The 21,566-nt window shown below is 43.8% G+C and overlaps 1 protein-coding gene across 2 annotated transcripts in view; it reads right to left on the bottom strand.

Moving 5' to 3' along the window:
• The window catches only part of sema3bl (sema domain, immunoglobulin domain (Ig), short basic domain, secreted, (semaphorin) 3bl), a 40,122-nt gene extending 19,993 nt beyond the window's left edge, over positions 1-20,129 (bottom strand). For both annotated transcript variants that reach the window (XM_040194449.2, XM_040194448.2), the window contains exons 1-3: positions 19,710-20,129; positions 7,196-7,356; positions 3,630-3,692 (exon numbers count right to left, since the gene is read on the bottom strand). In XM_040194449.2, the coding sequence (XP_040050383.2) occupies positions 3,630-3,692; positions 7,196-7,356; positions 19,710-19,815 (330 nt within the window). In that variant the 5' untranslated portion in view covers positions 19,816-20,129. The remainder of the gene's footprint in view (positions 1-3,629; positions 3,693-7,195; positions 7,357-19,709) is intronic.
• Positions 20,130-21,566: the final 1,437 nt, after the last annotated feature.

The raw sequence follows: 21,566 nt of genomic DNA, 5'->3' as shown, positions 1-21,566 counted from the left end.
GTCCAGCCCAGCAGATTAATGAAGTGTTTACTTTACATCGGAGTACTGTGGGTGGAGAAGCCGAGGGGGAGACTCCAGAGAGCCCCAGTGGAGACAAATGTTTTCTTCGCTACAGGAAAAAATGAGTATATTGGAAAATGTGGTCTTTATTTGAGAAATATGAGAAGTACCACAAGCTACAAATCATTTTACTCAATGCATGGTCAGATTTGTTGACGGTAAGTGCAACATAGCGTCACGTTTTGGCGGAGACACCTTGACGTTTTGAATATGCGACGTCTAAATGAAGTCAAGGGCTCTGCTTTCTCCGTTTTCTTCTCCAGGTTTGTCTTTGGTTGGGCCAATAGTTAGAGGTTGCCAAACCAGTGCAGTGATTCATTGCTGTGAAACCCCAAATGAATTGAAGAAAAAGATGGTATTTTTGATGTCACACGTCAAAAAAATGACCCAACTTACCAGCAAAATCCACGCGACTCACAGTTTGCTGAAGGCCAATTCATTTTGTTTCAAGTGACCCGGGCAGGGAGAGGCAAGTTTGGACATGAAGAGCCGTTTCCAGGATAAACAGCCAATGTTCAGGGGAGCGACGTCGTATTCTCTAATGCTAACAGGAAATTTGAACCAACACACTCCCTCACACACATACACACACACACACACACACACACACACACAATTGTACCAGACGAGACTCAACAGTACCCCAAACACCAACACAACCACAGGCACAAATAACGTGGAGCTCAAGGCTGGACAGCTGGATGAAGTAACCTTCCAAAGTCTTTGGCTATTTTAGTCCTTGAAATAAAGGCGAGTTACTGTGTCATCCCACATCTGTATTACTGCATTACACCACTGAATACAGAAAAATAGGATTTCAGTCTCAAAAGATTGAAACAAACTGAATTAAATTGCTCTTTTCTTTCAACTTGATTTGTGGGTACTACGTTAAGGATAAGGAAACAATTAAGGTCAGTAGGTCAATGTAGCCTCTCACTGCACTCAGACACCAAACGACAAACTGGAACTGATCCCAGCTTACTAATAAAGCCAAACCAAGTTGGAGGAAAGAATACTACAGTCTGTCATGACTAAATGAAGAGCAGAAGTGGGCGTAAAACGAAGGAGCTCTTAACACACAAATCCTCTCGCTCTTTCTCTGAGCTCGCCTGTTCACATGATGGTCTCCACTCTGTGCTCAAAGGGTTGTTTTTGCACACACCAACAAATCATTCACAAGACATTAGAGATGGTGCAAATAACTTAATTAGTCCTAATGTGAGCAAAAGATGCAGATAGATGGAACGGTTGTGTTAATAGCCGGAGCGAGACTCTGCATGCATGGCTGAAGTAACGGAGTGGCTCCCCTCAGCCGCTTATTTGTTTTTGGGAGCTGTAATTGATGACGGTGAAGGTTATGAGGTTGTGACTCTGGCAGGAGACACTATCAGTAAGAACATGTTTACGGTGGCCGACACTTGTCAGATGAAGGCGGTGGAGACAGAGGCTTTCATTAAAAAAAAAAAGACCTGGTTAATCACTTTCAATGTGAACGCAGCCATGAAGCGACTGTCAATCATCGCTTTTCACTCTGTCTGTCGTGTCTTTCTCTCGATCACCAAACATACACACTCAAGTAAAAAAAAGACCTTTCACCTTTCAACCTCTGCTACGTTTTGTCAACCTCAGTTATGCCAAACAGACGCAGACTGCAAACGAAGATGGAACGTGTGTGTGTGTGTGTGTGTGTCTGTGTGTGTGTGTGTGTGTGTGTGTGTGTGTGCCTCTTTTTCTTTGTAGATGCAGATGTAGATCATTTAAGTCAAAAGCTTTGAAACAAAGAGATACACACACACACACACACACACACACGTGCAAACACACTCTCTTTATGACTGAAGTAAGGTCAAATCTCACACCTGTTTTAAGACCCATCTTATAATCAACTTCTCCTCTCCGCCGTGCACACTACAGTAGTGCACGGCAAGCGTGGTGTGAGCCCCGTGTGGAGGAAACACGAAGACACACCTGCCACTTAAAATACAGAGAACATAAAGCCTACTCATACAGACACACACACACACACACACACACACACACACACACACACACACACCTTCTGACCAGCTCCAGATGGCTGTCAATCACAAAAAGTCGCATTCATTTTAAAACTTTAAAAACCTCGAGTTGTGTTTTTGTGTGTTTGCTTGTGTGCTCAGAACATCCACGAAGTGAGACGCGTCACAAATGTCTCCCTTCCTCCTTCATTTTTTTCTTCCCCCTCCTTTCTTTCTGTGTGTTTCTTGTCTTGTTAATGTCGTCACATTAACAAGATAAATAGTTCACCTTCATCTTAGCAGCTCTGTGATGCTGAACTCCACACAATGGCCCCGGTGTTAGTGTAGCGATTACATTCGCAATTAACTCTAATCTCAATAAACACACATTGCATTCACGCGTAGAACCCGGAGGAGTGGGCACAAGATTTTGGCATCAAACACTTTTTGGTTTCCTTTTGTTTTCCTGCTAGCATTGGCCAATCGTGTTGCAGCAGGCTTTGGTTGAATGCAGGTTAACAGTCGGGATGCGGACCGAAAGAGGTGGTTTGGAATTAGCTTGTAAAACGTTGTAACTGAAGTCGCTAATCGGACTGTAATTAATGAGCAGCACAGGAGAAAAAAAGAATTGGTCTGTGGACTCCGAGACTGATTACTTACAAACAAGCAACGCATGTTAAAGCTTATTATGGTGCAACGTCAATAGCTTTTATCCTCTTGGGACCATGAATATCTATAGAACATTTCACTCATGTAGTTTATTCCTAATGACGGTTGCACTGCCTCCTCTAGAGAATGTGGAGAACACAAGCCATGCTTTGAAGAGAGAAATGTCTCTTTACTGGAGGCACTTTGGCAGAATGTGTACAGCTGCTCAACAGTGAAGGTCAACACAGCCACTTTATTTAAAGGCGGAGTCTGTTTGTTAAATTTATGACCACATTCTATGTCAGAGTAAAAGTCACTGGAAACAGTGAAGTCAATCCAAGTGGAGTCACCAAGCTCAGCTGGTAGAATAAAACACTGACAAACTAGGCAGGCGGCCAGGCCTGATAAACCCAACAATCCGTCAACAGGGAGAACGTTGGCAGCAGACCCGATTATCACGTACAGGCAGGAAACAGCAGCAGAGCATAGAACACGGGTTTTCTTGGGAAGCCTTTAAACATTCTGTTCACTGCAGGACGGATTTTCAAGAGTAGCAGCTTGAAGGCCGGTGAGCGGAAACTTCCACAGCAGACACTTTGCGAGTGGGAACAGAGTGACTTCGGGTGTTTGAGGCGGTTCTGACAAACATTTGTTTGTAATCCAGGTCATCTTGAAACAGGAAACACGACATACACACGTATATACACGTTTGTACATACGCAAGTCTATGGTGAGCGACAAGTGCGCCGTAAAATGGGCTTGATGGGTCTAAAAACTCAGCAGCTCTTTGTGTCTGGTTTAAAACCACAAGTCAGCTTCAATTTATTTGGTATGCGCCCTCTAAACTTGGCGGAGGAATGCCCCTCCGTATGAGGATACGTGGCAAAATTGAATGTGTTAAAACAAGCAACAAGTGAATCATACCTGTGGATCCTTCCCCGTTTGGATGCAGTCCTCTCTGTTGCCAGGTAACGGAGGCCAGTGGAGCTACGAAGGAGGAAGAGAAGAGAAAGAGGAAAAAAGGTCTGATAATTAATGAACTACTATCTTTGAGGAAATGCAAACAACCACCATATTCAGCCATGTTGCAAAGTGTAGTTGCTTTATTAAACCCGCAGTCTTAATGCAAGTCTTCAAATGTCTTACAAGATACTTAACGGCCCATGTGTGGTTAAATTGGAATTATTTTCCCTACAAGATCAACTCTAGCGCAAACGAGTGTTTTGTGCATGAAGGGAAATAATAGATTTGTATACAAGCAGGAAGGTTGTGCTCAACCAAACTTTCCGGACCATCTGCAGCTTAAAACTGCAAATAAATTAAAGTCTCTTCATATTTTCGACTCAAGCTCTCGCACTATAAAGGCAAGATTTACTGATTGGGAAAGTCCCAAAGTGTTCCTCTCATTCTGCCATTGAAACATGTGGAGGTGAATCTCAGAACAACCTGACGTATCATTTGAACGAATGCCACTGACGGGGAAAGTTCTGTCTATGACTATGACGCGTGTGGTAAATTTGAGTTTTCTGAGGACTACCAGACAACTTCTCCGACACAATAACGCTTTGTCTGGAACTCTTTTTGCTTGCAGAGACAAATTAAACTGACTTCCATTACGATGTCTGATTAAATTCAGTGTGAATGGAAAGCATGTGCCAAGTGGTAAGTGAGTTAAAAGTGAGTGAATGTTTGTCCTTGTGCTCCTCATGCCCTCAATTTCATGTCAACAGCTACATTTGATACAACTCGTTCCTTAATTCCAACACATCACAGGTAGGCTCACTGTAAATGAGGGTGAGTGAGAAACTCAGCTCACAAAAGATTGGATTTCTGTGACTTTGATGTGCCTGGAAATTCTTTCAGAATTTGAAAGAATTTTCTTGAAATGTACACTATTGCAAACTTGTTTTAAACAGACTGCTCCACCCTTCATCCATCTGTCACCTACAGCACGGCAACGTTTGCAAAAAGCTGTCCTATAAATGTGGAAATCCATAAATCAACTAATCCTAAACTCTGGAGCGGTTTCTCTGTCCCATCCTGGACTGATAGGAATGCGTGCCTGTCGACCGGCCTGGCTCACACGTGCAGTTTGACCTCAGGAGGCCTGACGACGCGCCTGACTGACTACTGATACGCTGTGAAATCGGGCCGGCCTCAGATCTGGCTCACGACATTCAGAGAACTGCAGCGTTCAAACTGTCGTCCGGGAGTCTCGTTCTGCACGCTCATGGAAACCTTTCGCTTTCCTCTCTCCGTTTTACTGTTTCCTGACACTTCACCGGTGTGAGTGTTTGCTCTCTCACTTACAAACCCCTCAGGTCACGTTAATCACGTCTTTGATCGAACTTGGAATAGTGTTTATTTCAGCGAGTGAGGCCAAATCACTCCAACGTCAGTCAAACGGTTCTATTTTCCGGCTGAACTTGATCCAGTTTGAGCAGATACGAGTTCACAGATTTAATCTGATGCCATTTGACATTTGTTTTCAAACAAAACCCAGTTTTTACAGTTGGTCAGAGTTAAAGTGTAAAAACGACATGAGGTATTTATTCCAAAGAGATACTGCTGACTGTGCTGAGCAAGACAGCAACAAACCAAAGAAGGAAAACGTCCCACTGGTTTACAACTTCATTCCTGATGTGAATGCACGCAGATGCCGTTTACATTTGTATTAGGTAGAATCTGTGCAACAGATGGTGTTATGCCAATTATTTCCTTCATCTCTGATTTGTGGAAGACACTGAGTAGAAACATCAGTCACACATTATAAGTTAGATGCCATTATTCAAAATGAATTCAAAAGAAAAGTTCCGTCCGGAGACGCAGTCAGTCCTCCTTAACACAAAGAGTTGAAGCAGCATAGTTGTGATCTCTAGCAGCGAAATGCACCTACAGCAGCACCTTTTACAGCTCATAGATAACACGTTGCAGCTTGTTCTTTCAACACATTTTGTGGTTTTTACACAAGGAGCTTTGCGGGGTTGGAAGGCTGGAGAAAGCTGTTCGTATGCTATGCTAAGCTAAGCTGATTGACTACTGGCTCTGGTTCAGCTGCCCTCCAACGCTGGTTGTCACAGCAACAATGATCCAATGTCAACATGTGTTCTCTGAGAGATTATTTATTCTCTGGAGGTGTTTACAATATGTCTTGTGTTCTGTTTCTTTCAGCGTTGGATTATGGAGTATTTGGCAGATGTGTTTCATCCATTAAACCTTTGTTTCACTGAACTGGCTGCACATTTCATGGCTGCTGGCTCCGTTAGAAGGCCGGGCGTTAAAGCTCAAACCGCTTGCAGCAAACTAGCATATCAGCAAGCTTCATATGTGATCATCATCTCAGACAGAGAGCAGTGCGAGGAGGCAAAGACAGGGATCATAGGGCGGATTAAGGTGGGCGACGACTGGCTCTCGGTCTGCATGAATTCCCTGTGTCATCAGTGCCTTCCCTCACATTCTGACACACACTAAAACGCATACTGCTGATTCTTTTACTGCTGAAGCACTCTGGGGTCTTCTGTTTTACAGAGTTATTTTTATTTGTTCTTTACTAAACCAGTTTAATGGAAGATTTAGTATAAGAATGTAAATTCCAACGGTAGTAGATATGGTGATGACCTTTCTTCTGTTTATTTCCTCAAATCGAAGCCCTACAAAAAGAATTGTAAATAACATGGACTTTATATTCTAACTCTATTATAAGATACCCGTTTTCCACAGTTGTTAACATACTGTTCTAGCGCTGCATCACAGTGACTTACATTCTGATTGTTGAAGTGAATTATTTCAACAGTCATAATTGAAAATGAAAGATCCAAACTCTGAAGCAATAATAACTCTGTCAGTGTTTGATGACAGTGGAAATGTGCAGCTCAGGTAACAGATCTGACTTCTGGATCATTATTTATCTCTTCTGTCTTTCTGGCAAACATAATAAACTGTAAACCAGTAACCACAGTGTTTGAAAAGTTTGAATGATAAATGAAACATACAGATTAAAAGGTGATAGACGTAAAAACTAGGTTTGATTTACGACCAGCAGCACTTTTATGGTTGTGAGATTGGCAACGAAATCCAGATGTTAAAATGGCTTGTTCAGGTCAGAACAAACTTTAATAGAAGAAGAAAGAGAGCAAACCTAAAATCTTACTGGAGTAAATGCATTGTATCCATCTTTTTCTTTCTTTAGTGTAAATATATATATATGTATATATATACATCTCTTTTTTATGAAAACAAAGACTTCTTTGTTCAACTGTTTCAGCTATTGTGTGAATGTGTACAGCGGTAAAATGGAATAATAAAAATGACTGGTCAGATTCTAGTTCTCATTTTGATGGTTAATCTTTGAGTGTTTTGAAGTCCTGCAAATACTTTTGACAAAGAACTGCAGCGTCGATCAAAATGAAAAGACCATTAACCATTAAAATACGTAAAGCACTTATTTATACTTTCAACTTATGCCATTTATTGTCTTAAAAAAGCTCCACCTCTTTGGACTCGGTGCTGACAGGTCCCAGCATGAGAGAGTAGAGGATGTCTTTTCCTCCCAGGAAGAGACGGTCACGGTACTCGTCCAGGAAGACGGCGGTGAGAGACAGCTGGTCGCGATGCCCGCTGAAGATGGACGACCTGTTGGTGGACAGCAGGTCTGCAGAGACAGATGAGGAGAAAAAGATGAGCAATGTCATCGGTTTCATTTTCACTCACACAGGAAAGAGATTCCTCTTGAGCATCAGAGCGTAAAATGCAAGCAGGAGAAGATTAACTTCTGTATTAAAAGGAGAAACGAGGTGGGTTGGTGATGCGGAGGAACGTCTTCTCTTCTTTCAAAAGCTGGCATCGCAGATTTATTTTGAGTCTATTTTCATGTTGAAGCTGTTTCCGGTTCTAATCAACTACAAATACATTTTTCCAACCGCTTATGTTATTTGACAGCGACTTTCTGCCTGTTCTACAGTATTTGTCACACGTAGCATCACAGTCTTTTGCTGCGCGTTTGTCTCGCTCCTGTTGCTGCGGTAAACACATAATGCCTGTGCGTTAAAGGATGATCCCTAAAGGACCTACACAACAAATGAGAACAGGACGTTCATGAGAGCACAGTGAGCGAGTACCAGTGGGGGGCCGCAGTCCGTTTGCACTAACCAGCCTGCACCTCCCGGCTCTCCTCTCTGATGTTGCAGCAGCTTTAAAAGATTGATGCAACTACTCTGCAGGAGTGGAAGGGGCCGGGTTGACTTTGAGTTCAGCGAGACACGGGGCGTCGTACACACACACACACACACACACACACATTTCCACAGCTTAGAAAATCTCCCACTTTCTCACACCAACACCTATCAACCTCCCCTACAAGCCCTTCTTAACTCTTCCGTTGTGTCATAGTTTTTGCTCTGTCCCCTTCTCCTCCTCTCCTCCTCTCCTCCTCCTCCTCCTCCTCCTCTCCTCCTCTCCTCCTCCTCCTCTCCTCTCTAACAAGCTGAGGAGAGAAATCTTTGTGTGAGAAGACGTCTTCGGTATGCCAAACACTCAGTGGAGTATTTTGGATGAATTGGCTTTCCGTTTGCCTCTCATCACTCGTCCGTCGCACTCGATATTCCACTCTCTCCCTTTGGCTCTTTCCAACACACACACACACACACACACGCACACACACGCAGGTTGAGAAAGTATGCCCAGTCACTCGCCACTCAGTAGAGTATTAACTGAGTGAAGCACAGAGGGCCTCCTGTACCAGCAGCACCTTGTCCATCACGGAGGCCTCGCAGACACACCGATGATCTGTTTTTATTAGAAATATCTGTTTCTCAAACTCACAAGCTTCCACACACACGCGCACACACACACAGATACACACACACGCACACGCACGCACAGACATAAAGCTTTACCCTCATTAGCAGTGCAGAAGAAACTTTACAGTTTAGCATTTATCGTGACCCACTTCAAAGCGTTATAAATGTTGTTGCAAAAATACTCTGTAGATAATTATAGTGGGAATAGATTTATAAGAAAGACTTAAAGCTGCTGGCAAGAGAATAATGAGAAGACACACGAGCAGGGGAAGACACTGGGGATGTTCTGTGGGCAGAGAGGGAGTTGGAAGATAAAGTTGGAGACGGGAGGGGGAGTGTTGTGGCTTTTCGCGGCGGGTGAAAGTCAGAAAATAATGAGTAGGAAGAGAGACGGGCGGGTCGAGAAAGCCACGTGACACAGATTGTAAAGATGTGTGATGGATCTGTGACAGACGAGGTAAGCAGAGCAACATCAGCTCCAGATCGGATTTTTGTTCGATGTTGGAGATCAGTGCTGTGGAATGATTTTGCATTTTCATACTAAACAATATTTTCTCAGTGCAGTTTGAACGCATCGATTGACACAGAATATTTTGCTCTTTGTTTTTGGCAAAGTTTCAATAACAACTACTATGTATACTATATATACAATGCACAACCAGCAAGCATATCTGCAGATGTAGAGGTCAGGACGTTACAGCTGGAATAAGTGTTTTCATGACACGGTTTATCAGCAGAACATGCAGCTCCACACAACGTCCCACAAGTTCAACTTTTTCCACGTAACTCTGAGCCCTGAGATGACATTCAGCTGGAGAGTGGCTGCTGAACGATGACATGTGATGAAACTGTGTGTGTGTGTGTGTGTGTGGTTTGTGTGAGGAAGGGGTGGTTTTGTGTGTTCGCAGACCTTCAACAGACACTGTGCGACGGTCTTATATCTGCTGTTCACGCCACACGTCTTTGTTTTGACAGGAAAGATTGCAGAAGATGGGAAATGTTATAGCTGAGGGTTACGGTTGGAAGGGAGAAGAATAAATGGTCGTGTCCTACTTAAATAACCTTACGGGTGACTGGTGGACAAATGAAACAAATTCCATTATAATCCATCAAAGAAATTCTGAAAAGTTTCACTCGGAAACCACAAATGTAAACCTCATGCTGAAAAGTCAGGGGATCACCAAAGGATGAAGGATTCAACCTCTGGGGACCATGAAGGTGTCTATAAAATATCATAGCAGGCCATCAAACGGTTGCTGAGAAGATCAATCAGGACCCAAGTGCGGACGGACCGACGGACCGAGCGACCGGATAGAAAGGATGATTCTCCCTTCATGTCACACCAGACGGGTTCTTGGTCTGCAGACCTATTAAAAAAACGTATGCGACTTATTGATGCTGTCGACAATAGTGTTTTATTCTGAAATGGATCAATCATTTAAAAGGTTGTTGTGTTTTTTGATGCTACATTTATATTGTCTCTTTTTCTTCTTTTGTTACCTTTGTATCACGCAGAAGTACACGCAAATGTTCCACAAATAACTCATATGTGCATGCGTGAATATGCGGACACACACACAGGGGGAAAGGTGAGCTAACAGCTTCTATCTGCAGCTTGTTATCACTCCGGCAGCTCATCGCCTCACTGAAGAAACCGCCGTCTCCTGCTGTCAAGCCGTCTTCACAGCTCTCCAATCTACCCGCCTGACCCCCCCCCCCCCCCCCCCCCCCCCCCCCCGCTCTCCGTCCTGCTGCCTCTCTTCTTCCCGTCCATCTCTTTCCGCTCCTCAAGTCGCTTCCAAATGGCTTCAGTTTTCCCCCGTCTCTCCCCTCCGCTGCTCGGCGTCCCTCTCCTGTCTCTCGCTGCATCCATCTCGTGTCCCGGGACCCGATGTACATCTTCGAAATCCCTCGCTGCCTCCGCGGGGAAACTTGTGCATCTGTCTCCAATGAGCCTAAAGGCAGCGGGCCGCCGCTGCGTTGACAAGCAGCCAAAGCCCAGCGACGCGCGGGGGAAGCATCTGCTTTCACTGTGCGTGTCAGACCTCGGCTGTCACGCAGCCTTCAAACGTCCGTACGCTGCGATATGTTTTGAGATTGTGTTAGACAGGCCGAGGCGCGTCCCGGTGTCCGTCAAATGTGACGTCTCGGATGTCTCAAGAGTGCCTGCTGCTGTCTATTTGCATATTTTGGATTGATGCGGGAGCTCGCGTGGGTCTTTCATCACCCCCAGGCATGCAAAATAAACTTCTGATTATAGATTACAAAACAGCGCGAGGAAACCGAAGGCAACATTACTGCAAAAATGTAAAAAAGAAAAGGAGAAAAAGTTTCAAATGAAGAAGTTCAGCACTGACAAGTCTGGAAAACAAACAAACAGAACTGAGCAGAGAAGGAAAGTTATCTTCCAAATCCCGTGTTGACACCTCTAATGTACAAATTGGTCACAAGCAGAGTGTAAGCTGTGTTAAGCTGCGCACACGCGCACACATTGCATGTAACTAGGCACACACTCACACATCAGTGTTATCATTGGCTCAGTGCGAGAGGGGGACACATCTGAAGCCTATTAGACCTCCTGTGCTACGAAATACATACCAGAAACACACGCACACACACACACACACACACACACACACACACAAACGTGTACACGCACACTACTGTTGATGAAAAGGTCCCTGCTTCAATCACACATATTCACGCCTCAGCCCACAAAACTCACCGGCAGTCTGCTATTCCCAAATATAGTTGCGTTGACATTTTGTTTTCATGCACTCTCACACGCACGCACCTACACACATGCGCACACAAACATCCATTAGACTCATTACGCCGGTGCTTCCCAGCGTGTCATTAGATTTCGGCTGTATATTGTTGCAGCGAGTCGAGTATTTCTGGAATCTGCCGCATGCACAAAAAAGTCATCTGCTTCTCCCCCTCAGCCTCCTCTCCCGGGTCTCATATTCCCTCTCATCGTCCTCGCCCTGCCTGCACGGTTTGCTGTGACATGTGCGTCAGGCCTCGACAAATTACCGTCATTATGGCCTACAGCTTTTCATACATACTGTATTTATTGTAGTACAGAAAAAGAAAATGCAGAATAAATAAATCACGAAAATAGATATTTTGCTTTTCTGTCGAATTGTTGTTTTGTCGAAGCAAATGTGACAATTTCTCTTTATCTAGAATCTAGGTCATATATCTAGATAGTGAGTGTGTTAATACGTGCAGAAATGTCAAATACTAAACAGTGCACATACTATGAATTCAGTATGGTTGTCTTATGTAATCTTGAAACGGTTGTTTCTAATACGATGCAAGGGGGTTTAAGTCTTTCTTTAAAACATTTTGAATGAAGCTCAGAGCAGTCTTGATTAAATAAACAATAATGACGATGCTATTTCACTTTTTATTTTTTACATACAAAGTGTTAGTTCACAGCTGTAAGACCTCCAGATATCTGCTTCCATGGTTTAAATTCACAGCGATGTTTCCTGAGAACTTGTGACACACAAAGTCCTTCCAACCTGTTGGGGCTCCTCATTTCCCCCACTCAACCTGCATTCTTAACACTTGATCATTTGATAAAACCTTGAAACGACAGATGAGCGCCTAAAAGCGAGTGCACAAAAAACATCTGGTGACTTTACAATTGGGTTCGGAACGCTCTTTTTTATTTCTTAATCTTTCTCTCATGAGCAAAAAGTTGTCTCTCCTCTCTTGTCTCTTTGTCGTCTCCGGATGCCGGTGAGAGTTTGTGATACTTGAGCTTCCCTGCTGGGCCAATAAAAACAGCACATTGTTACCTCATCGCCCTTGATCCTTATCAACCCTCTGTCTCCTCCGTCTCCCTTTCCTCCCTCTTTTCATTATCTACACTCTTTCTTTTTCTACCCTCAGTTTTTCTTTCTTTCAGTTGTCTTCTCTTTATCCATCTTTCCCTTCCGTCCACGCATATCTCTTCTTTTTCTCCCATTTTGAATCTCTGACTCCATTACTCACCCGTACCACACAACATCCCCACTCCCCCTTTACCTCCCTGCTGCTTACCGCTCTTATTCCAACCCGTCCTCCTCAGAGACGTGTTATCCTCCTTTCTCATCCATTTCCCGCCATTATTCCTACAAATGCCATGTATTTATTTCTTTTTTGATGCTCTTCTATTACCTTAGTCTCCTCTTGAACTTCAGTCTTTTGTTATTTTACTTTCAGCCCTTCCTCCCCCAACGTCTCCTCCGAGGCCTCCAGCTCTCTATTCAATTATCTGTTGGCTGCGTGTCCTCACACACACTCACACACACAGAGACACACACAGACACACACATGTTTATTGAATGCTGCAAAGTGCTTATTAAATTAAATTAAGTTTAGTCAAAACTTTCTTTTGTATAGTCACATTTATCAATGTGTTTGTTTGGTTTTTGTCTGTTTTTAAAGGAAATACACTTTCAGCTTTCGTAATTCCAGGAACATAAAATAAAACACGATTATTTGGACTTTCTTTAAGATAAATAGATAGTTTCTCTATTGTGCAGCAAATACGTTGCACCCCTGGAGGCCAGTAAGACGAGACATGCAGTGTTCACACATATGCACTGCCATGAGTACACGCTGAGGTTTGTTCCTAACTGCATTTGACAGCTGAGGTCTAATAGATACATCAGCACAGACTGCTGAACTCAGCTCTTCTTGTTAGCAGCGCCGGTGGAACTAATCGATTCGGTTTGTTTCTGTGGAAGGAGGAGCAGCCCCTCAGTGTGTGTGACATGTCCTGCATTAGTGAAGGTTCCCACCACCCGTAGCCGCTTCATCACTTTGCATTGGATCTGAGCCAAAGTTTAGATTTGTAGGACACTGACTTGTATGTATGTTTGTATGTGGGTGTTGGGCGAGTTTAATCAATTCCGTGTGGACCTAAACCTGTTTACGCAATTTAAGCTAAATCATTAGATTTAATTGTGAGGACTTGGTTTAATATTGTGTTTAGGTTTAGATTAAGGTTCGGTATGGGGGTACGGGTTAGTATTAGGCTGATAGCAGTATTCGTTCAGTCTAACAAGAATGAAATGCATCTTATGCTCCCAGATGACCTGAAAACAAGACTCTCTATGCATGTCTGCGTGCTCGCATCCTAGTAAGTGTTTTTCTTTCTCTTCATGCTTGCTGCTCCCTGCAGGATCATCCAGCTGTATTTTTTATTTCTTATTTCTAATCCTTTAATGTCTCCAGTGAAAAAATACACAAGCAGCGCTGATGGTGTTTATCCATCTGACAGAGAGCGGTGGGACGAATGCTTCTCTCTCAAGTTGGAACAGTGTGACGTTTTATACTGGCAAGTCCTGTGTCACCACGGCACCATGAACCAGCGTGCACTTGGCGAACACGGACGTGCAGGAGGAGGCCAAGCTCAACATTAGTCCAACGGAGTGCAACGTTTTCACAGGGTGTTATTGTGAGACTGGAACTTGTTGAAAGAATTAAAAGCTTTGGGTGGACGTGAAGAGCAGATGGTCATGCGAGTTCAATTCTATAGTTCAAGGCTACTTGTGTTTTTCGATGATTTTTGGCGCGTTGGAGACACCAGGCGCTGACACGGGAAAGGAGGCCATGACAAAACAGACGTCCATGGATAAGCCTTCACCTCTTTATTGATGACCAAAACATCTCGCGGCGTCTGTAGAACCCTGGACTGGTTTCTTGTTCAATGATGATGATGATTTTCCCTCACGCTAACCACCTGGTTATTTTCTGTTTTTATGGTGGGCTGACCTCCAGAGGTGTGCAGGGAGAAGAGCTGGTGCGCTTGCCAAGATGTTTAGACAAATTATTTTTCAGGCCTTCAACCCCCCCCCCTCCTTCCCTCGGTGAACATCCATCCATCACTCATGTTACAATAACGGCCCTCGCTTTGGGTGCTGCAGTTGCTTTTTGCTGGCCTCTTAGCACACATGCACATCTATTCTTTAACTTCCACATGCTGGTCAAACATGGGTGAATAGACATAATGATTTCACAAAGGGCGAAAGACACAGGATACTCCCACAACGTGCACAAGATACACATACACAGAGACGCACACATCTCCCATAGCTCCAGTGTGTAAGTGGGGTACTTAGTAATCTACATGACAGATGGTCAAAGCCACATTGTTGGGACTTGAACCCTCAACCTTTGCTTCTCAAAGGGACCAGTGTCTTTCAGCCGTCAGGTTAGCCTCTCTGATCCTTTTATCCACCTCTCCATCATCCCGTCTGCCTCATCTTTCACACCGCTCTACCCATCCGTCTTTTCTTTCCATTTCTTGGCCTCTGCCAGTCTTTGTTTTTTTCCTCCGTCTCTCTCTCTCTCCAGCACGGGACCATGACCTCTTTTCATGTGTACTTTAATCTCTATCTAATGCTCTTTTCCCCTCCTCTTTCCATTCACTCTTTCATGGATCCATCATTTGTTTTCTCTCCACATTCACAGATCGTTCATTCATCCCTTCCCTCCATTTCCCTTCTCCCTCTATATTCTTCCAAATTCATTGATGTTCCTTCTCTTTCATGGACATCCCCCTCCCACTATTCACCCTTCAGTTTGTTGATTCTTGCCAGCATTTAGGGGCGCACGTTTTAATTCTCAGTGTAGTCCTGGTTCAGATAGTTGAACCAGCCTTGTGTGCAACGACCTTTAAGGGGTATCAATGCAGCGTTTATCTGGACATGTTTTGCAGCAGAGTTCAGCTCCTTGAGTCCAGCAGGCGTTTATCAGTCGGTCCTGGGACTTTAAGGGGCATGGTGGGATTTATCTGTCAGGGTAGTTAGTCCAGTACAAGGCCGGCCTTACGATGTATTATTTGTATAAGTTACTTTCTAAGAATTGTAAACTATGTTAGACGTCCTAGAAGGTTATAACTGGCCTGGTCTGTTGTTGGTCACATGGGGGATGCTGTTGGCATGAGGTACACCGCTCGCTCTAAAAATTGCTTTATTGTCAAATAAAGCTACAGCTACACACTAAGCACATATAGTTCTCTGTATCGCACAGACTCACTGGCTCTCTTTTCTCTAACAAACACTCATTCTCCATCATGCCCACGGTGTCAGAAACCTTTCCAGTGTTTCCTCTCAACAGAGGCTTTGTAGCCTTCCAATAAATATGGCTGGTTGTTTTTGTGCCTCTTCTATTATAGCCGGTAGGCTATTAAATACAAAAACACAGGGGAATGAATAAAGAAATAAGAAATACCATTTACAACCAATAACTAATCTGGAAACCAATCACTGAAGTAGGGTTTTGTTCATGATTTCATATTCAACTATAGCAACTAGCACACCAATAGGTTTATGTTAGGGGTGTAACAATTCACTTTAACAACGATTCGATTCGAATCGCGATTCATGGTTGCCGATTCGATTCATCGTGCCATTTTCAATGTAAACATTACACAATAATTACACAATGTTTGGATCAATTCACAGAACCTCGGATTTTCAACCACATTGTAGGGTCGCCTCCGACACCTCCGTGTTTGCAAAAGCCAAAATGTTTCCACGCGCTGGATCGATAAGTTGGTTTGTAAATGTCTCGCTCGCAGTCGTCTCCTCCACGCTGTGTGTTGTTGTTGTTCAGAGTTTCGTGCGGCTGCCGCTGCGTACTGATGACGTCACAGACAGGCAGACTGAATCCAGTAACCTTTAACGTGTCTAAAGTGCTTAAAAACAAACAAACAAACACAAATCCATACATCCGTTTTTGTACTTAAATCCAATGTGCAGTTTCCAAGTATCGATACAATCGATTATGTACCATTTCAATCGATTCGTAATTGATATATGTCGTCCGGAATGCCGATTTGCGGAGCACAGATTGATTCAGTTGGATCGCAGGAATATAAATTGATTAATCGATTCAGTGAATGAATCGTTACACACCTAGTTTATGTGTATTAAAGTTAAACATGCCAAATTGGTTGCACCATGGCTAATGCACAGCAATCAATATATATATTTGAGTGGCTGTACTGCACGCTCTACACGTCGGGTCTGAACAGATTTTGGTTGCATTAAACTGTTATTACAAACCTTAAGAAACTTGAGCTGACCTTTTCAAACTGTTTGACAATACATCTCTTAATCACTAACGTGGGAAGCTCAAATCCATAGAGGATTACAATCTCCTTTATTTACTTTCTTTTCATTCCTTTCTTCCTTATTAAAATATGTGGACTATTGTTCACAAACTACAGCGATTGGCTGCAGAGCCTGCAGGCTAAACACCTTACACAAACATGTCAAATTCAAACACGCCAACCACTAAAACACCAAAACCTCTCTTTCTCACAGCGACAAGGGTGTGACTCTCTTCTTTGCAGTGTGTATATTTCTTTTTGAGGCTGAAGCTTTTATACATTCTTATGGGTAAACAACATGTTTCTAACAAGCCAATCGGTTTGGCCACTAACACTTTAACCTTCTCTCTTTTGTTTCCTCGCTTTCTTTCCTTTACTGGCTTTTAGATCAACCCGGGGGGCCTGGGAGCACTTAAACTGAACTGGAGGGGTAAGCGGGGGGGGCACTGGGGTTGCATTAAACAAGCTAATATGTGGAGCAGGGAGGGAGGCCGGTGGCTGAAAAAGAAGAATGGAGAAAAGAGCTGGGGCAGATAAAAGGGTGGGAGACGCCCTCGAGTCTCCAGCAGACTCCCGGTGACGGATCACGCCGCTCCGCCTAAAAGAGCGACTCACGCGCGCATCTGGGCCACGCCGACTGAGACAACAAACTCATTAATGCATCGCCTGTGAGCGAAGACAAACACAACCTCTCGCTCCGACAACTAATGCAATCCCATCAGAATGGGACAGTGATGTGTGCGTTGGGGTTTTCCAGCGCCCCCCTTCCCCCCCCCCCGGCCTTCCTTCAGCCAGGCAGAGTGAATGTTGTATGAGACGCTGAGTGTGCGTCAACAAGTCAGTGTGTGTTGTTTGTGCGAGCGAGCTCACCAATGGACACGGGGAATTCAAATGAGCAAAGACCAAGGAAGAAAGACAAAGACGGAGGAGAGACACACACACAGACAGATGGAGAAAGGCAGAGAGATGCATGATGGGAGGCTGGTAGAGATGCTTGGCAGAGGGCCGGTAGAGCAGCCAACCACACACACACACACACACACACACACACACACACACACTTTATTTGTCAAGAGATTGAATTGCAAATTCTCTTTTTTCATAAGAACTTTGGTTTTTGATTTGACTCAAACGTTTTAATAAGCAGCATCTAAATGAAAATAATGAATGGAGAAAGGAATTAGGAACAATTTAATAAAGTTCAAGTACAGATTTATTTTTCTCGCTCAAAAGCAGCCCAGATGCAGGTTAAAACTGAGATGCACCTGATGGCAGTGTTTGTTTCAGCGTTTCCTTTTTCCTACAACTGATTAAAGTTAACGTCAACAGATCAAAGTACTTTAATAGTTCGGAGGTATAAATTATCTTCTTCCTGCTTGAACTTCTACCCACTAATTGATTGAAATGAGATAATGACAGCTTTTCCTGTCGCTAAATTACCTCCACATCCTCCCGGGAATACTTGTGTCCTCTGGGCTTTTCGGGGATATAATGAAAGAAGGACCGATGGAGACACACAAACAAAAAGCAAAAAAAAGCCCTCAGGGGATACAAGAGACATTTAAATGTACCTTAAAGAGAGAGGAGATGACACACAAGGACCCACATGGAACCATTTAGCATTGAAAAGTCAGGTGAGGAAAAGAGAGACTTGAGTCAAGGGGGAAATTATGTAAAAAAAAAAAAATGAGGTCAAACCCGAGGTCATCTGAAAGGAAGCAAGAAATTGCTTCACAAATGAGAAACTTATAAGCCGCGTTTCTTCCCACACTCACTCATAATGCTTGAAAAGTGTGTTGCAGGACCTCCTAAATGTTACAATGACAACATACATTCAGTCAACTCCATGCGAGGTTATACTTTCAACATCTTCTGCACCAAACTCGCCCTCGGGATATTGGACAGTGATGAAATATCATTGTCGTCACATTCTCGACCCCCTGCTCCCATGACAACAGTGTTACATGTTACAAAACAACTAAATCTAATTTGTCTACCCGGCTTGAGGCGTGAAATGTTGCATTTGTTCTGGCACCGGCCAATTGTCGAGGTTAATTGCCGCGGCAGTAGTACTTATGTTCTTCTGGTCTAAAGGGCGCGTTTCACGGGGGAAATTCAGTCCCTCGTCTGCATCAATGAAAGCGGCCTAGTTGTGGTGAAAAACTCTGCAGTGCCTTTGTTCTCCCTCACGTCTCCTCTCCTGAGCACTATTTCCACTACACACCAACAGGAAGAACACTACACTCAGCTGGTGACTTTTCTCCTGAAAACATGGATCTGAACGGGAGGAAATCCTGTGTGATATCTGCCGATGACTGGAATGAAACAATGAGGATGGTTTGGCAACAACACACACACACACACAGAAAGTCCTCCACCCCCTTATTCTTATTAAACCTGAGTGAGTCATGTCCAACAACAGGGTTGTGATTAGAGAGGAGAGAGGCGTGTGAACGGGCCAACATGTTTGGCGCAATAAAAGACTATATAACAGAATATGCCAAATAAACCTGACATTAGAGGAACTTTTCAATGGCCATTGTAGTTTTTTTTGTTTTTTGTTTTTTAATAACACGATGCCAATCACCGCACACGTCCATGTGCCGCAGTGTAAACGCTAATTACGTAACATCCTCCCTCGGTGTTTCCGTTGCGGCTCCTAATAAAACTGTTAGGTAGCCGATGGCACCTCAGTGAAACCCGCCGAACAGCAAAACCTCCTCCGGCGGGACAGCGTGCAAAGCAGCAACCCAGCGAGTGCGTGCCTCTTAAAACAAGTAAAGCCCCCCGACCCCGAAAAACCGAAGCCAAAACATGGACCCGGGTTTAACGGACCACCGCGAAGAGTCATTAGTGTGAGAAAAATACACACGCAGGACAAATAATAAGCATTAAAGGTCACGAATGTGTCAAGCTAAATTATTTACAGAAGTGGGAGGGAAATAGATATTTGAGGGAAAGATGATGAAGAGCCCAAATACCGCGCACGAGACGGTCAAATCCCCAATTAATGCCACCTGTAGGGCCGGCGCGTGCACTGAGCCACAGCCGCGTGAGCGCGATGGAAAGATGGATGGATTCCTCAATTACCTTTATGTGATATTCTCAGCCGCGGTACATTCAACTTGTTCGATGAGCCGGTGGCGGCGAGTAGTGCGACCAAAATCATGTTGAAGAAAGGTGTAAATCCCTCCATTCTGCCGAGGAGATGCTCTGGCTCACCCGAACTAAACTTTAAAAATTATAACGTTGCCCACAAACAGGCAGGATATTCCAAGATAATTTCAGGTGGGAGCAGTTGTTGGATCCTTGTTCTTAGTGGCAACATTCGGGTTTTTCAGGTGGAATCGCCCCCCCTCCCGCTGCGTAATGCGCGCTGGACCGGACAGCTGAATCCTCTGCGATTCACTCAACTCCGCTCCAAAGGCGCACACAGCTTCAGAGCACTGGCCGACACGAGTCCGTCTCAGCCAGGGAGAGAGAGCGAGGGAGAGAGCGCCACACCACGCCTTCACAGAGAGAGAGAGAGAGGGAGGGGGAGCGAGAGGGGGAGGGGGGGGGGGAGCAGCAGCGCTTCCAGTGACCTGCCCACTTTACGCACTGCAGACTCTTTCTAGTCAAGACGCACTTAGAGGCTCCGTCTTACAGATGCTTTAGAACTTCATTTCAACATCTAGTGAAATGAAGTTCTTCATGCTTGGTGAAGCTCTTATAGAGGCCATGTATCATTTCTATAGTGTATAAACTAATACGTTGACATTTAAAGTGTATTGGTAAAGTTCTACATCAATACATAACATACCATGTGTTATTGTAAGTGTATATAATAATAATAATAATAATAATAATAATAATAATGATATATGTACTGATAAAATAAAATTCAGCCCCAAATATTCTGAACACTGAGAAAACTCTTCTTTTTCAAGATCAATTTCAAAATAAAAGAACTACTTGCTCAAAAACATTGTATTTCTTCATACATTTTTCTATTTCGGGGGATCTATCTCTTTGTGGTACCAGTTGTAAACCTAGAGCACTGGATAATAATTTTTCAAGATAATAAATGAATCAAGAAGCTCTGTGATTTATGAGCCATAAATGAATGGAAAAACATTCCCATCTCCACATTTCTCACCACTCTGAACCATGTGCATGCTTGAACTTTCTTAACCCTCTCAGTACCAATGGGACGTGTTCAGTACCTTAATTAGGTTGTAGGAAATATCCCCCGTCCCCCTCCCTCCCGTGTGAGTCTATTCACCAGCAAGCCTACAAATAAACAGAGGGGTCTCTGCAGGATGAGTGAGAGCCACTCAAGGTGTCAGTGTTACTGGGACCCACAGTACTTGCAGCATTTGTTTGTAGCAAGAAAGAGGCTCCCATACATGTTTCATAAGGACTGAGAGGATGAAGGTGGGGGGAGAAGTGGCTGCTGAGTGCTTGAGATGACATTGTGCCCGTTGGGCGTGCCGAGGGCTTGTTTGTGCTGTGGAAGGGAACTTCAACTTCTGGTTTCATGGGGGAACTTGTCATGTTCATGCAGATCAGAGGAGTGAAAAGAGCCAACTAGTATTGATTTGATTCCCCCCTCTTAAGTTCCGCCTCACATCCCTGCATCACTGTTTTCTAATAGTTTTATGTAAGGATTGTGATGAGATATGTCTAGTTTTGTTGTAGTATCTTGCAGAATCCCAACTACGTAATTCTGAAACAACACGATATCAAATGCTTTACTTATGTGATACTAAACGTGTATCCTTGAGCTATATCTCACTAAAGCAACAACACCTCAAAAAATATAAGCATGCTTTGATATGGTTTGTGCAGTCATGGCTCGTACTGTCAGTTTTCTTTTTTTTCTTTAAACTAAATGGGAGACCAATGAGTCCCTTCAAAATGCTGTATGGAGTATTTTGTACATGAATACTGTTGGTGAGAAAATGA

Source organism: Gasterosteus aculeatus, chromosome 2 (assembly GCF_964276395.1).
Source record: "Gasterosteus aculeatus chromosome 2, fGasAcu3.hap1.1, whole genome shotgun sequence".
NCBI classification, from domain to species: domain Eukaryota; kingdom Metazoa; phylum Chordata; class Actinopteri; order Perciformes; family Gasterosteidae; genus Gasterosteus; species Gasterosteus aculeatus.
This window is presented reverse-complemented; position numbering and strand designations above follow the sequence as displayed.